Source organism: Somniosus microcephalus, chromosome 3 (assembly GCF_052327205.1).
Source record: "Somniosus microcephalus isolate GS21.2 chromosome 3, FLI_Smic_1.0, whole genome shotgun sequence".
Taxonomy (NCBI): Eukaryota; Metazoa; Chordata; class Chondrichthyes; order Squaliformes; family Somniosidae; genus Somniosus; species Somniosus microcephalus.
Window position 1 is genome coordinate 275,278,376 of NC_140989.1, and position 14,712 is coordinate 275,293,087.

The window sequence follows — 14,712 nt, forward strand, 5'->3', positions numbered from 1 at the left end:
GAGGAAGGGAAGGGAAGAGTCAGAGATGGACCATGTGAAGGTGAGGGAAGGGTGGAAATTGGAGGCAAAGTGAATAAAATTGTCTAGTTCGGGGCGAGAGCAGGAAACGGCACCGATACAGTCATCAATGTATCGGAAAAAGAGGTGAGGGAGGGGACCTGAGTAGGACTGGAACAAAGATTGTTCCACATAGCCCACAAAAAGGCAGGCATTTGGATGATCAGGCATGATCGCATTGAATGGCGGAGCAGGCTCGAGGGGCCGAATGGCCTACTCCTGCTCCTATCTTCTATGTTTCTAAGGCTAGACCAGGCGTTTCCCCCAGAGGGAAGGAGGGCAAGCACTACACAGAGGCAGAATCCAAAAATGGACAAAGGGGAATGTGTGTGTAAAATCAAGTAGGGAGAGGAAATAAACCATCAAATACAATATACAGAAATATTATGAAAGGAATGTACATTTTTTAAAAAGTATAAATTATACCTCAATCCTTTTTTTGTGGGTGGTGGGGTTGGCAATGGTAACAGTTTTAGCAGATTAGGTGGAGTGATAAATTCAATAAGCCTGTCACTGGGCTGTTTATACAACATGGGCAGGCCGCAGGAGGGTAGGAAAATGGCAGCCAGATCAGAAGCAATTCTGTGCTTGAAAGCAATTTTTGAAAAGAAAAAATTGTAATTATAGAAAATAATGGACAAATTACACGTATCTCACTGCAGGGTTCAAATGACGGTGAATCTCATATGGTCCAATACCTAAACCCTGTGATAAGTTTATAGCCACTCAATCACCTCAGGCTATTGGTTGATTTGTATCACATATATATTGTGAAGTTACTAGCATTTGTTTTATTCAATCTTGAGTGTTTTTTCTTTGCTGACAATGGTATAGATAACCAGTGAGCTCGGTGGTGTTGATGCACTATCGCACCCACACCAAATGATTCATGTTTGTAAAGCAATTGTGATGATCAACAATCTATGCACTAAGAGCCTTGGCCCTTTACCTAGATTTAGCAATCAAAATTAAAAAATGTCGGTTGCTGAAAAATAACAGCAATGTATATTCCCCCCACCCCTTCAAATGTTCCCCCTCCAGGCCTGAAGCACTGAGGCATGCTGGAGTATGATCCACAAGTATCAGCCACCTGGTAATTGGCAAAGTGACATCTCTTCCACTGACCTTTAACAAGCAAGTGCTGTAAGGCTGTAGCATCATGGGGGAGCCTGATCTTGTCCTTACCTAATGTGCACACAGATGCTCTTGCTAATCAAGAGTGGGAACTCTGGCTGAATTTTCCTCTTTCTAACCAGGGACTTTGAGGCCAGTTATAGTTCCCTAAATGGTACCATGGCTGAAACCACCTAAATTAGCACAAAGCAACCTTCTGGATCTGTATGGCTTACTTATACACTTTTTACTAACTGAGCTCCAATTTACAACTTTAACTGGAGGTGGCAGCAATTCTTCCACCAAAGTGCCTCTAAACTGCTTTACACACCCACTTTCAAAACCATTACTAAAACTGTATCACTGGATGAACTGACCTTGACTGCTGTGGCTCATTGGTCCAAATATTGAATAGTGCTTCAGGGTTGTGCATTCGGATTCACAGATCAGGTTCTTTAGCAAAGGCTGGATGTCTTCAATTCCATGCTGAACAGCCTCGAACAGCATTCTTCGCAAGAAGCCAGTGTTAAACAATGACCCTGCCCTTGAAATTGAATAGAAGCCAAGAAACAAAAGAACGTTATGTCAGGGAGCGAGATTCTCTGTCCACTGATAATGAATAGAGTGTAATTTTAGCCCATTGCGACCACCTTCTAACGAACTAAATAAAGCAAGTTTTGTACAGACACTACCAAGGATTACAGCAGTTATAAGCAGTAAGTACTTGTACTGAAGTACAGGTACAGCAAGTCCTTATACAAGTCAAGTTCCACTCATCACTTAGCCACCACTGTGAGTCACAGAATGTTCAGTTAGCTTCAATAGACAGTGACACTTATGATATTGAGAACTGCTTAAAAACTCTGGGATCTCTGTACACTGGTGGTCACCAGTCAATGCATCTCTAAAATTGTTTTGTTTCATGAAAAAGAAACAGTAAAGTTTTAAGCAAGAGCTTAGTTATTCTCCTCTGGTCTCTCAGGGCTATGCAGCAATGGCAGGTGAAAGGGCGATGACCAACTGTTCCCAGGCTGTCACAATGGTGCTTTTTGAGAGAAGATCAGAGACAAATTCTCCTCTTAAATGTGCATTCCCCCCAGTGACTTGGGCAAGATAAGGAATTTGGCAGAGTGGGGGAAATTCCACTGGCATGGCACCTGCAGTGCTCCAACAATGGACCATGATAAACACAAAATATATATATATGATTATTCGAGATTCAATGTTACAGTATCATTTATATTATTTTAGAGGGAAGTCTGTACTCAGTTTCTTGATTTATACGCCTATATATTTTACATAAAAACTAGATGACAGCATCTGACGAAAGGTCATCGACCTGAAACGTTAACTTGGCTTCTCTCTCCACAGATGCTGCCTGACCTGCTGAGCTTTTCCAGCATTTTCTGTTTTTATTTCAGATTTCCAGCATTGTGACAGCATTATTTGAATATTTGCCCCATCCCCCACAAAGTAACTAAGCTAAGGATTTCACTGTTATAAGGCTTGGTCTGGTTCCAGTCTAAAGCAAATGACTTGTTTATTTTCCCGAAGAGAATAAAGACTTGCAGTAACACTGGACATTCTATCAACCTCTATGCAGCTGTTGCCCTGCACCGGAAATCCTGTATTGTACCGTTAGACTCAACAAAAAAACTTGGGTTGACATACAAGCATGTGTGCAGTGTTCACTGCTGTGTTATCTGCCTTGCCGTAAAAAGGGAGATTTACGAGACAGTATCCAATTATATCACGCACAAAGAAAAACACTAAGTGCATATGCCAAACACAAGATTAATCATTCAGCCACTATTGATCAATCAGGGAGTGCTATTTGCAATTTTAATCTAATACAGTATCAGAAAAAAATCACAATGCGCTTCTATAACGGAAAAAAATCTTGCATGCTTAGTAACCTTAGCAACCAGGATATGATACACAAACAATTGGCAGCTTAAAAAAAACAATTTGCCAAGAGTCGAGAGCTTTCAAGAGGCAAACGGTTTTTAACTTGAGGTTTAGATGTAATCCAATGACAGCAGTGAATTAATGCTTCATACTTTTTACAACAAGTGGAAAATTTCCTCTGCTTGCCATTTGTAGTTAAACCTAAACATGTGTACAAAGAACACACAACTGCACTACAAATAACAAACAGAGGGAATTGTCTTCTTTAGGATAAGGTGCTTCACTCTATGAATACAGAGCTGACTTCAGAGACACACAGCTAAGACCTGCACATTCACTTAGTTCTGGTGGTGTTGAATCTGTCCCACAGAACAAAGGCCACATTGCGCACACTGGGATCTGGATCAGATTATACCACTGCTTCCACTGGACTTGCTTTCACTCAATAAAATACTAATCAGACATAAAAAGAACGACAAGTACACAAATTGGGGCAAAGCCAAGTACTAAATCCGTTGCTGGTGTGGGAAAATCCCTGGTAAGCCACAAGGCCATTTATAGATGAAAACATTCTAAATAGAAAACATATTGAAAGAAAAATAGCAGTTGTAAAATCTGTGAAGAAAATAATTGGATATTGAATCAAACACTGGATGCGCATAACCAGGGTGTCACAACATTGCAATAGTCAATTGCAGCAGTGCTTATTCTTTCAATGATGCATTAAAACATTAGTACAGAAATCCCAATCGCAAAGAAAAATGAAGTCGTTTCCCAAGTCCTGTTTGGGAATCATGACAGGGTGGAGCTGACGTTTTGAAACTTGCATACAGCCAATATCTTGGCACCCCTCCTACACAGTGCTGCTAATCCATTACATCAAAGTTAAATAGTGTCACCTGCATGAAAACAGCTGATGCTGATTGGACCAATCACTTTGGCCAGTTGGGAGCACAGTACTTTCTTTCCAGAAAGGGTGGGGCTGTGGTCCAAAGCAGCTCATGCAAAATAAATGTGTGTGCAATTTCATAAATTGTGTACACCTTTCACATCCTTGTTTTGTGAGCAACTTCTTCTTATCCACTTTTATTGAGTCCCTTCATGAGTTTCTTAAATCATGCCAATGAAAGCCTGTTGAGATCCTCAAGCCTCTCCGATGATTAACAATCCACTACCATCCATGTTGCTCTGGAGTTTTATATATTAAGTTAGAGAACACTTTCTGATTTACATGGGTGGCTTTTCAGAGTAAAATACTGATTTATACAGAGCTATGGAGAAAGTTTTGAGAAGGCTTTTGAAGGTGGGGATGAGTCGTAGCTGGGGGGGCACTTGGGTAAAGAATTTCAGTCTGCTGGTCCACAACGGCTGAAGTCAATGGTCAAGCAGGCCAGAGTCGGAAGACTCAAGGGTTTGAGTTGGGAGACTTTGTAGAAGTAGGACGGGAGATGGACAGGGAAGGATTTGTGCACAAGGATGAGCATCTTGATATTAATGGACTGGAGGTCAGAGGTGATAAGGCGAGTTTAAAGTTTAGGTTCTCAAATCGGGGTCAGCCGATTGTGGTGCTTTCCTGTATTTTTTGACTCACTCGCCCACCGTTGCTGTTTACTAATATTTCTGTAGTGACGTGCCAGTGTCGGGGGTGGTGAAAGCGGAGTTTCAGTGAGTATTTAAACTCACTTTGGCGGCCTTTTTTTCCACAGGCCAGGGTCGGGAGCGGAGAGAGCGGCGGTACAAGGCTTACCAATCTCACAGATCGGCGGCGGCGTTCCAGAGCCACGTCACGATTCCAAATGTGATGCGGGCAGGAGGAAGCAGCTGATTGGGTGAGTACGGCCAGGTGAGTATTTATACTACTCTATAGTTTGACAGTTAACGTTCATAGTTTATAAAGTTTAGAAGGTCTTAATTTTGTGGTTATAGTTTCTAAGGTCTCTGTTGTGTAGCGGGGAGTGCTAGGAAACAAGGGCCCTTGAGTATATCATTTAATTGTACTATAATTGGCGGTATTGATTTAATTTAAATTAATTAAAGGGTAAGTCATGGTAGCAAAGCTCGGCCCCGTGGCATGCTCCTCCTGCACTATGTGGGAAATCAGGGACACTTCCTGTGTCCCTGACGACCATGTGTGCGGGAAGTGTATCCAGCTGCAGCTACTGGCAGACCGCATTGCGGTGCTGGAGCTGCGAATGGATACATACTGGAGCATTTGCGATGCTGAGGACGTCGTGGATATCACGTTTAATCAGTTGGTCGCACCGCAGGTAAAGGCTGCACAGGCAGGAAGGGAATGGGTGACCGGCAGGCAGAGTAGTAGGTGCAGGCAGGTAGTGTAGGGGTCCCCTGTGGCCATCCCCCTCTCAAAGAGATATACCGCTTTGGATATTGTTGGGGAGGATGGCTTATCGGGGGAAGGCAGCAGCAACCAACTTCCTGGCACCATGGGTGGTTCTGCTGCATGGGACGGGAGGAAAAAGAGCAGGAGAGCTATAGTGATAGGGGAATAGATAGGCGTTTCTGCGGCTGCAAACGAGACTCCAGGATGGTATGTTGCCTCCCTGGTGCGAGGGTCAAGGATGTCTCGGAGCGGCTGCAGGGCATTCTGGAGGGGGAGGGTGAACAGCCAGTTGTCATGGTGCATATAAGTACCAACGATATAAGGATGAGGTCCTAAAAGCTGAATATAGGGAGTTAGGAGGTAAATTAAAAAATAGGACCTCAAAGGTAGTAATCTCAGGATTGCTACCAGTGCCATGTGCTAGTCAGAGTAGAAATAGAAGGATATTTCAGATGAATACGTGGCTAGAGGAATGGTGCAAGGGGGAGGGATTCAAGTTCCTGGGACATTGGAACCGGTTCTGGGGGAGGTGAGATGAGTACAAACTGGACGGTTTGCACCTGGGCAGGACCGGGACTGATGTCCTCGGGGGAGTGTTTGCTAGTGCTGTTGGGGAGGGTTTAAACTAAAATGGCAGGGGTTTGGGAACCTGTGCAGGGAGCCAGAGGAAAGGGAAGCAAGGATAAAAGCAAAAGACAGGAAGGAGAAAAGCAAAAGTGGAAGTCAGAGTGTGCTGCCTCTCCCTCTAACTTAACCTCACTGTATGTATTTACCTTACTTATATGTGTATAACCTACCTGTTGGGGCCGTTGCCCCTTTAATCAAGGTTGTAAATCAAACATGGCTGCAGTAAACAATAATTTTAAAAGGTCTAAGAGTGTTTAAAAAAAACAAGCCTGAAGGCTTTGTGTCTTAATGCGAGGAGCATTCGTAATAAGGTGGATGAATTAGCTGGGCAAATAGATGTAAACGGATAAGATGTACAGGAAACTTTGTGCTATCCAGCACCGGCAGGACCGAGCTGTTGCCGTCTCATCAAAACTGCCGGACAAACCAGCACTAATGTTGAAACATAGAGATTTTGAGCTCCGTATCTGGCAACAAACCCTGTTGCTTAGCAACAGCTTCTAAACAGTCGGCCGTACCTTGCAAGCATTTCTGTAGCTTAGCAACAGCTTCAGCGAGACTGTGCAGAGCCTGACTGGTGAAAAAAAAGCAACGAAAAGAAAAAAAAACTAACGAAACGGCTCCTGATTTTTGCCGGTGGCTCAAGCATTCCGGACAGTTAACCTCCGGATAAACCAAAGTTTCCTGTAATTGGAATTACGGAGACATGGCTTCAGGATGACCAAGGCTGGGAATTCAACATCCAGGGGTATTCAATATTCAGGAAGGACAGGCAAAAAGGAAAAGGAGGTGGGGTAGCATTGCAGGTTAAAGAGGAGATTAACACAATAGTAAGGAAGGATATTAGCTCTGATGATGTGGAATCTGTATGGGTAGAGCCGAGAAATGCCAAGGGGCAGAAAACGTTAGTGGGAGTTGTATACAGACCCCCAAACAGTAATGCTGAGGTTGGGGATGGCATTAAATGGGAAATTAGAGATGCGTGCAATAAGGGCACAGCAGTTATCATGGGTGACTTTAATCTACATATAGATTGGTCTAACCAAATTAGTGACAATACTGTGGAAGAGGAATTCCTAGAGTGTATAAGGGTGGTTTCCTGGACCAATATGTCGAGGAACCAACTAGAGATCAGGCCATCTTAGACTGGGTATTACGTAATGAGAAAGGATTAATTAGCAATCTTGTTGTGTGAGGCCCCTTGGGAAGGAGCAATCATAATATGATAGAATTCTTCATTAAGATGAAGAGTGAAGTAGTTGATTCAGAGACTTGGGTACTGAATTTAAATAAAGGAACTACGATGGTATGAGGCACGAGTTGGCTAGGATGGATTGGGGAATGTTACTTAAAGGGTTGGCGGTGAATAGGCAATGGCAAACATTTAAAGATCGCATGGATGAACTACAGAATTTGTTCATCCCTGTTTGGCATAAAAATAAAACAAAAAAGGTGACTCAACCGTGGCTAACAAGGGAAATTAGGGATAGCATAAGGTCCAAGGAGAGGACATATAAATTGGCCAGAAAAAGCAGCAACCCTGAGGATTGGGAGCAGTTTAGGATTCAGCAAAGGAGGACAAAGGGATTAATTAAGAGGGGGGAAATAGAGTATGAGAGTAAGCTTTCAGCGAACATAAAAACAGACTGTAAAAGCTTCTATAGATGTGTGAAAAGAAAAAGATTGGTAAAGTCAAGCGTAGGTCCCTTGCAGTCAGAATCAGGGGAATTTATAATGGGGAACAAAGAAATGGCAGACCAATTAAATACATACTTTGGTTCTGTCTTCACAAAGGAGGACACAAATAAACTCCCAGAGATGTCGGGGAATATAGGGTCTAATGAGAGGGAGGAACTGAATGAAATCAGTATTTGTAGGGAAATGGTGTTAGGAAAATTGACGGGATTGAAGGCCGATAAATCCCCAGGGCCTGATAATCTACATCCTAGGGTACTTAAGGAAGTGGCCCTAGAAATAGTAGATGCATTGCTGGTCATCTTCCAAAATTCTATAGACTCTGGAACAGTTCCCATGGATTGGAGGGTAGCTAATGTAACCCCACCATTTAAAGAAGGTGGTAGAGAAAAAACAGGGAATTATAGACCAGTAAGCCTGACATCGGTAGTGGGGAAAATGCTAGAGTCCGTTATAAAAGATGTAATAGCAGAGCACTTGGAAAACAGTGACAGGATCGGACAAAGTCAACATGGATTTACAAAAGGTAAGACGTGCTTGACCAATCTACTGGAATTTTTTGAGGATGTAACTGGTAGAATAGATAAGGGAGAACCAGTGGATGTGGTGTATTTGGACTTTCAGAAGGCTTTTGATAAGGTCCCGCATAAGAGACTAGCGTGCAAAGTTAAAGCACATGGGATTGGGGGTAAGGTACTGACTTGGATAGAAAACTGGTTGGCAGACAGGAAGCAAAGAGTTGGAATAAACGGGTCTTTTTCCGAGTGGAAGGCAGTGACTAGTGGGGTACCGCAGAGATCGGTGCTAGGACCCCAGTTATTCACAATATACATTAATGATCTAGACAAGATGTACTATCTCCAAGTTTGCAGATGACACAAAGCTGGGTGGGCGTGTGTGCTGTGAGGAGGATGTAGAGAAACTCAGTACGATTTGGACAGGTTGGGCGATTGGGCAGATGCAGTATAATGTGGATAAATGCAAGGTTGTAGGAATGTCTAGTTCCTATCCAAAAGACTGAGGTCCACTCAGGCGATCAAATGAACGAGGTTTAATGAAAACAAACAGAGTTTAACGGATAACTACAGGAGAACATCGAATATAGGTCTAGTCAGTTCGGAGGCTCCACGAGGACTGCTTGGGCGGTCCTGTGGCTGACGTCATGACGTCATCACGTTTTTCCCGCCGGTGGGGGATCACGTGATGAACGGCATGACGTCATCGCGTTTACCCATGCTATTAAAGTGATCACGCTCTGTACATGTAAACAGTGAAATCAAAGATACAGACTTATGCTGTAGCTAACATATTATTAAAGGGAATTATATACAACTGATCGGAGTCCCTTAGTGGCTCCGCCACATGCGCCCCCCCAGAACTGTCTTTAATAGCAAAAGTAAAACAGCGAGGAGGCCTGACAAGCCTGTCAGATCGACTTCTGTAGCCGTGAGGTGGAAGCTGATGGACGGCGGGCGAGCTGGCGGGCGGTTGCATTTGCTCTGGCACGGCGACTGTGGGTGGTCGGCCACGTTTCGGCGGTTGTGCGATCTCGACTGGGCGGTCAAGGTCCAAGTGAGCCGGCATCAACCGGTCAACCGAAATCGGCCGAAAAAGTTTTGTCTCCCGGCTCTATCACGCGGAAAGGACCAGTGTAAGGGGGTTTGAGCGGATCCCGATGCGCGTCGTGGTGGATAAACACATAGTCGGCGTTCTTCAGCTCAGCTGGGACGTGGGAGTTCTGCAAGCCATGACATGACGTAGGCACTGGAGTGAAACTTCTGGCCGCCTCCTGATGGCTGATGAGCTGCTGGGATGTGGACCATGGCTCTGTTGGAGTCGGAAGGAAATCTCCTGGTAGACGCGGCTGGCCATATACGAGCTCCGCCGAGGATGATTGAAGATCTTCTTTAGGTGCCATACGAAGACCTAAAAGGACCCATGGAAGCCTGTCCACCCAGCCCGTGCCTTGAAGGCTGGCTCGCAGTGCGGCTTTGAGCGACCTGTGGAATCGCTCGCACAGGCCATTCGCCTGTGGATGGTAGGCAGTGGTGCGATGTAGCTTGACGCCGAGCCCCTGAGCCACAGCATTCCAGAGCTCAGAAGAAAACTGCGGCCCACGATCAGACGAGATGTCTGCTGGTACCCCAAAACGGGCGACCCAAGAGGAGATGAATGCCCTGGCGACATCTGCGGAAGTGGTGGATGACAAAGGAACTGCCTCCGGCCATCGAGTGGTGCGGTCCACCATTGTACGAAGATGAGTAAACGCGTGCGAAGGCGGAAGTGGCCCCACTAGGTCCACATGCACATGATCAAAACTACGTTCCGGAACAGCGAAAGTGGCCAATGGGGCCTTGACGTGACGCTGCACCTTGGCCTTTTGGCAGACCACGCAGGTGTTGGCCCAGTCGCGAACATCCATGTGCATGCCCCGCCACACGAATTTGGACGACATCAGCCGTTGCGAGGCCTTCATGCCAGGATGCGACAACCCGTGTATGGCATCAAAAACTTTTTGGCGCCAGGCGACCGGCACGATAGGGCGAGGATCTCCTACGGCGACGTCGCACAGTAGCGTAGTGCCCGCGGCGTGGAATTCGATGTCGGCCGCTTGGAGGCTAGAGGGGTTGGTTCTGTAAGATTGGACTTCCGGATCCGAGGCTTGATCTGTAGCCATGAGGGCATAGTCGATGCCGAGCTGGACTGCATTAACGGTCGCGCGGGAGAGGCAATCCGCCACCAGGTTGTCTTTACCGGACACATGCTGAATGTCAGTGGTGAATTCTGAGATAAACGTCAACTGACGTTGCTGCCGAGCTGACCACGGTTCGGCGGTCTTGGCCACAGCAAACGTTAGTGGCCACAGCGAACGTTAGTGGCTTATGGTCCACAAAAGCCATGAACGGACATCCCTCTAGCAAGAACCGGAAATGGCGGATAGCCAGAAAAAGGGCCAGCAACTCCCGGTCGAACGTGCTGTACTTCCGTTCGTTTCGCCGTAGTTGACGGCTGAAAAACGCCAACGGTTGCCACGTCCCATGCACCCACTGTTCCTGCACTGCACCGATGGCGTAGTCCGACGCGTCGGTGGTAAGGGCGATGGTGGCACCTGGCAGCGGGTGCGCCAGCATGTTTGTGTTGGCTAAGGCGCCTTTTGTGTCGACGAACGCCCGGTCCATGTCGACCGTCCAGCTAATCGGATCCTTGCCGGACTTGCCCTTGAGGGCCTCGTACAGGGGCTGCATGAGCAGAGCTGCATTAGGGATGAACCGGTGATAAAAATTTAGCATCCCGAGGAACTCCTGCAGGGCCCTGACGGTCTGCGGGCGCGGGAATGAAGTAACTGCCTCCACCTTCGTTTGCAGGGGAATTGCGCCGTCCGATGTGATGCGATGGCCTAAGAAATCAATCTGCTGCAGGCCGAACTGGCACTTGGCCGGGTTGATGATCAAGCCGTGTTGACTGAGGCGTCTAAAGAGGGTGCGCAAATGGCAGATGTGCTCCTCTTTATTAGGGCTGGCGATGAGGATGTCGTCGAGGTAGACGAATAGAAACTTGAGGTCCCGAAGCACGGAGTCCATCAAGCGCTGGAAAGCCTGTGCAGCATTCTTCAATCCAAACGGCATCCGCAGAAATTCAAGCAGGCCGAATGGGGTGATGACTGCAGTTTTCAGGACGTCTTGCGGGTGTACGGGGATCTGGTGGTAGCCATGGACAAGGTCGACTTTTGAAAAAATTGTATTTCCCGCCAAATGGGCAGAGAAATCCTGAATAACATAGAAACATAGAAGATAGGAGCAGGAGTAGGCCATTCGGCCCTTCGAGCCTGCTCCGCCATTCAACGAGATCATGGTTGATCATCCAAACCCTAGCACCCGGTCCCTACACCGACAGCCATCCCACCCAAGCCCTATCCCCGTAACCCCACGTATTTAATTCCCCCTAACACTAAGGGCCAATTTTTTTATCATGGCCAATCAACCTATCCCGCACATCTTTGGACTGTGGGAGGAAACCGGAGCACCCGGAGGAAACCCACGCAAACACGGGGAGAATGTGCAAACTCCACACAGACAGTCACCCGAGGCCGGATTTGAACCCGGGTCCCTGGCGCTGTGAGGCAACAGTGCTAACCACTATGCCACCGTGCTGAGGGATTGGGTACCGATCAGGAGTAATGGCGTCGTTCAGGTGTCGGTAGTCGCCGCAAGGCCGCCATCCGCCGCCAGGTTTCGGAACAATGTGGAGAGGCGAAGACCAGGGACTATTCGACCGGCGAATAATCCCTAGTTGCTCCATCGTGTCGAACTCCGCTTTCGCAGCCGCGAACTTGCCGGGTTCGAGGCGCCGGGCCCATGCGTAGACCGGGGAGCCAGTAGTGGTGATGTGATGCTCGACACCATGTTTCGTGGCTGTGGAAGAGAAATTGGGTCTGGGCAGGTCTGGGAAATCTCCGAGGAGGCGAGTGAAGTCATCCGGAGGTGGGGACGCGCAGGAGACAGTGCGCGCCATGGTGTTACCGCAGTGGCACGGGATGGAGTGAAAAGTGGCCGCATTGATCAACCGGCGGTGCCGTACATCCACCAGGAGGCCGTTGGCGCACAAAAAATCCGCCCCGAGGATGGCTTGAGAGACTTTGGCCGTGATGAAATCCCAGTAAAACCGCTGGCCGCCGAAGCACACCTGGACCCGCCGGCTTCCGAAGGTCTGAATGGCCCCGCCATTAGCCGCCTGGAGGGAGGGGCAGTGCCCCCCGGCTTGTAGATCAAGATCTGACGCGGGTAGGATGCTACACTGCGCCCCGGTGTCGCAGAGGAAACGTCGACCAGATAGGGAGTCGTTGATGAAGAGGAGTTTTCCCGAATTACTGATTGCCATCGCAGCCACGGGGCGCTCGTTATAACCGGTCCTCTTTCGACAGGGTGGCTGCTGGTTTTTTTTTGAGCGAAAAGCTGCAGGGAGGGCGGCAGCATCTTGCTTTCGTGCCAAAACGGGCGTGGTAGAAGCACAACCCCGCAGGTTGAGGGGCTGGAGCAGCGTCTGTGGGGGATGGGCGCCTCGTGGCAGCGCAGTACTGCTGTGTCACCGCGAAGATCTTGTCCACATCGGCAGCCAGCTCTGCGCAGTCGGTAACTTCCGACCTGGCTAGGGCAGCTTGAACTTGCTCCGGTAGCTGGCTGAGGAATAGCTCCCTGAAGAGGAAACATTCCGGTTTGGAGCCCAGGAGCGTGAGCATTTGGCTCATGAGCTCGGACGGCTTGGAGTCCCCAAGGCCGGGCATACTGAGCAGCCGGTGGGCGTGCTCTGACTTCGTGAGCCCGAAGACCTGTAACAACCGTGCCTTTATCGTTTCATACTTGCGATCTTCTGGTGGATTACCAAGCAGGCTGACGATCCGCGAGGCTGTGGCGCTGTCGAGGGCGGAGACCACGTGATAGTAATGGGTCTGATCCGCAGCGATGTTCCTGATGGCAAACTGGGCTTCAGCCTGGATGAACCACGTGGCTGGCTGTTGCTCCCAGAATTGCAGTAGCTTCAAAGCAACGGTGTTCGATTCCATGTTCAGTAACTTCTGCGAAAACCGTTCGCAAAAGTCACGGTCACCAATGTAGGAATGTCTAGTTCCTATCCAAAAGACTGAGGTCCACTCAGGCGATCAAATGAACAAGGTTTAATGAAAACAAACAGAGTTTAACGGATAACTACAGGAGAACATCGAATATAGGTCTAGTCAGTTCGGAGGCTCCACGAGGACTGCTTGGGCGGTCCCGTGGCTGACGTCATGGCGTCATCACGTTTTTCTTGCCGGTGGGGGATCACGTGATGAACGGCGTGACGTCATCGCGTTTACCCACGCTATTAAAGTGATCGCGCTCTGTACATGTAAACAGTGAAAACAAAGATACAGACTTAGGCTGTAGCTAACATATTATTAAAGGCAATTATATACAATTGATCGGAGTCCCTTAGTGGCTCCGCCACAAGGTTATCCACTTTGGTGGCAAAAACAGGAAGGCAGATTATCTGAACGGCAATAGATTGGGAAAAGGGGATGTGCAACGAGACCTGGGTGTCCTTGTGCACCAGTCGCTGAAGGTAAGCATGCAGGTGCAGCAGGCGATTAAAAAGGCAAATGGTATGTTGGCCTTCATAGCGAGAGGATTCGAGTACAGGAGCAAGGATGTGTTGCTGCAGTTGTACAGGGCCTTGGTGAGACCACACCTTGAGTATTGTGTGCAGTTTTGGTCACCTTATCTGAGGAAGGATGTTCTTGCCATGGAAGGTGTGCAGCGAAGATTCACCAGGCTGATACCTGGGATGGCAGGAATGACGTATGAGGAGAGATTGGGTCGATTAGGCTTATATTCGCTAGAGTTTAGAAGAATGAGAGGGGATCTCATTGAAACTTATAAAATTCTAACAGGACTAGACAGACTAGATGCAGGAAGGCTGTTCCCAATGGCGGGGGAGTCCAGAACCAGGGGTCACAGTCTAAGGATAAGGGGTAAGCCATTTAGGACAGAGATGAGGAGGAATTTCTTCACCCAGAGAGTGGTGAACCTGTGGAATTCTCTACCACAGAAGGCAGTAGAGGCCAGTTCATTAAACATATTCAAGAAGGAGTTGGATATATTTCTTAAGGCTAAAGGGATTAAGGGATATGGGGAGAAAGCAGGGACAGGGTACTGAGTTTGGATGATCAGCCATGATCACACTGAATGGCGGAGCAGGCTCGAGGGGCTGAATGGCCTACTCCTGCTCCTATCTTCTATGTTTCTATGTTTTCATTCTGTCTTTTGGAGTTTGAAGTTCGGCAGTTGCTAGTTTAAACAACTACTACTTTAAATTTATTAACTGATTACTACTACTTTGCAACTTGCAACAGAAAACAGCGTTAACGTTCAGTTCACAGGATTATCTACATTTCCACAAGATGCAAAATAAAACACAATAAAAAGACTTGCATTTAT

The 14,712-nt window shown here is 47.5% G+C and overlaps 1 protein-coding gene across 2 annotated transcripts in view; it reads right to left on the minus strand.

Moving 5' to 3' along the window:
- The window catches only part of trmt1l (tRNA methyltransferase 1-like), a 135,792-nt gene that overhangs the window by 26,610 nt on the left and 94,470 nt on the right, over nt 1–14,712 (minus strand). For both annotated transcript variants that reach the window (XM_085982577.1, XM_085982576.1), the window contains one exon: nt 1,548–1,714. In XM_085982577.1, coding sequence (XP_085838703.1) covers nt 1,548–1,714 — 167 coding nt within the window. The remainder of the gene's footprint in view (nt 1–1,547; nt 1,715–14,712) is intronic.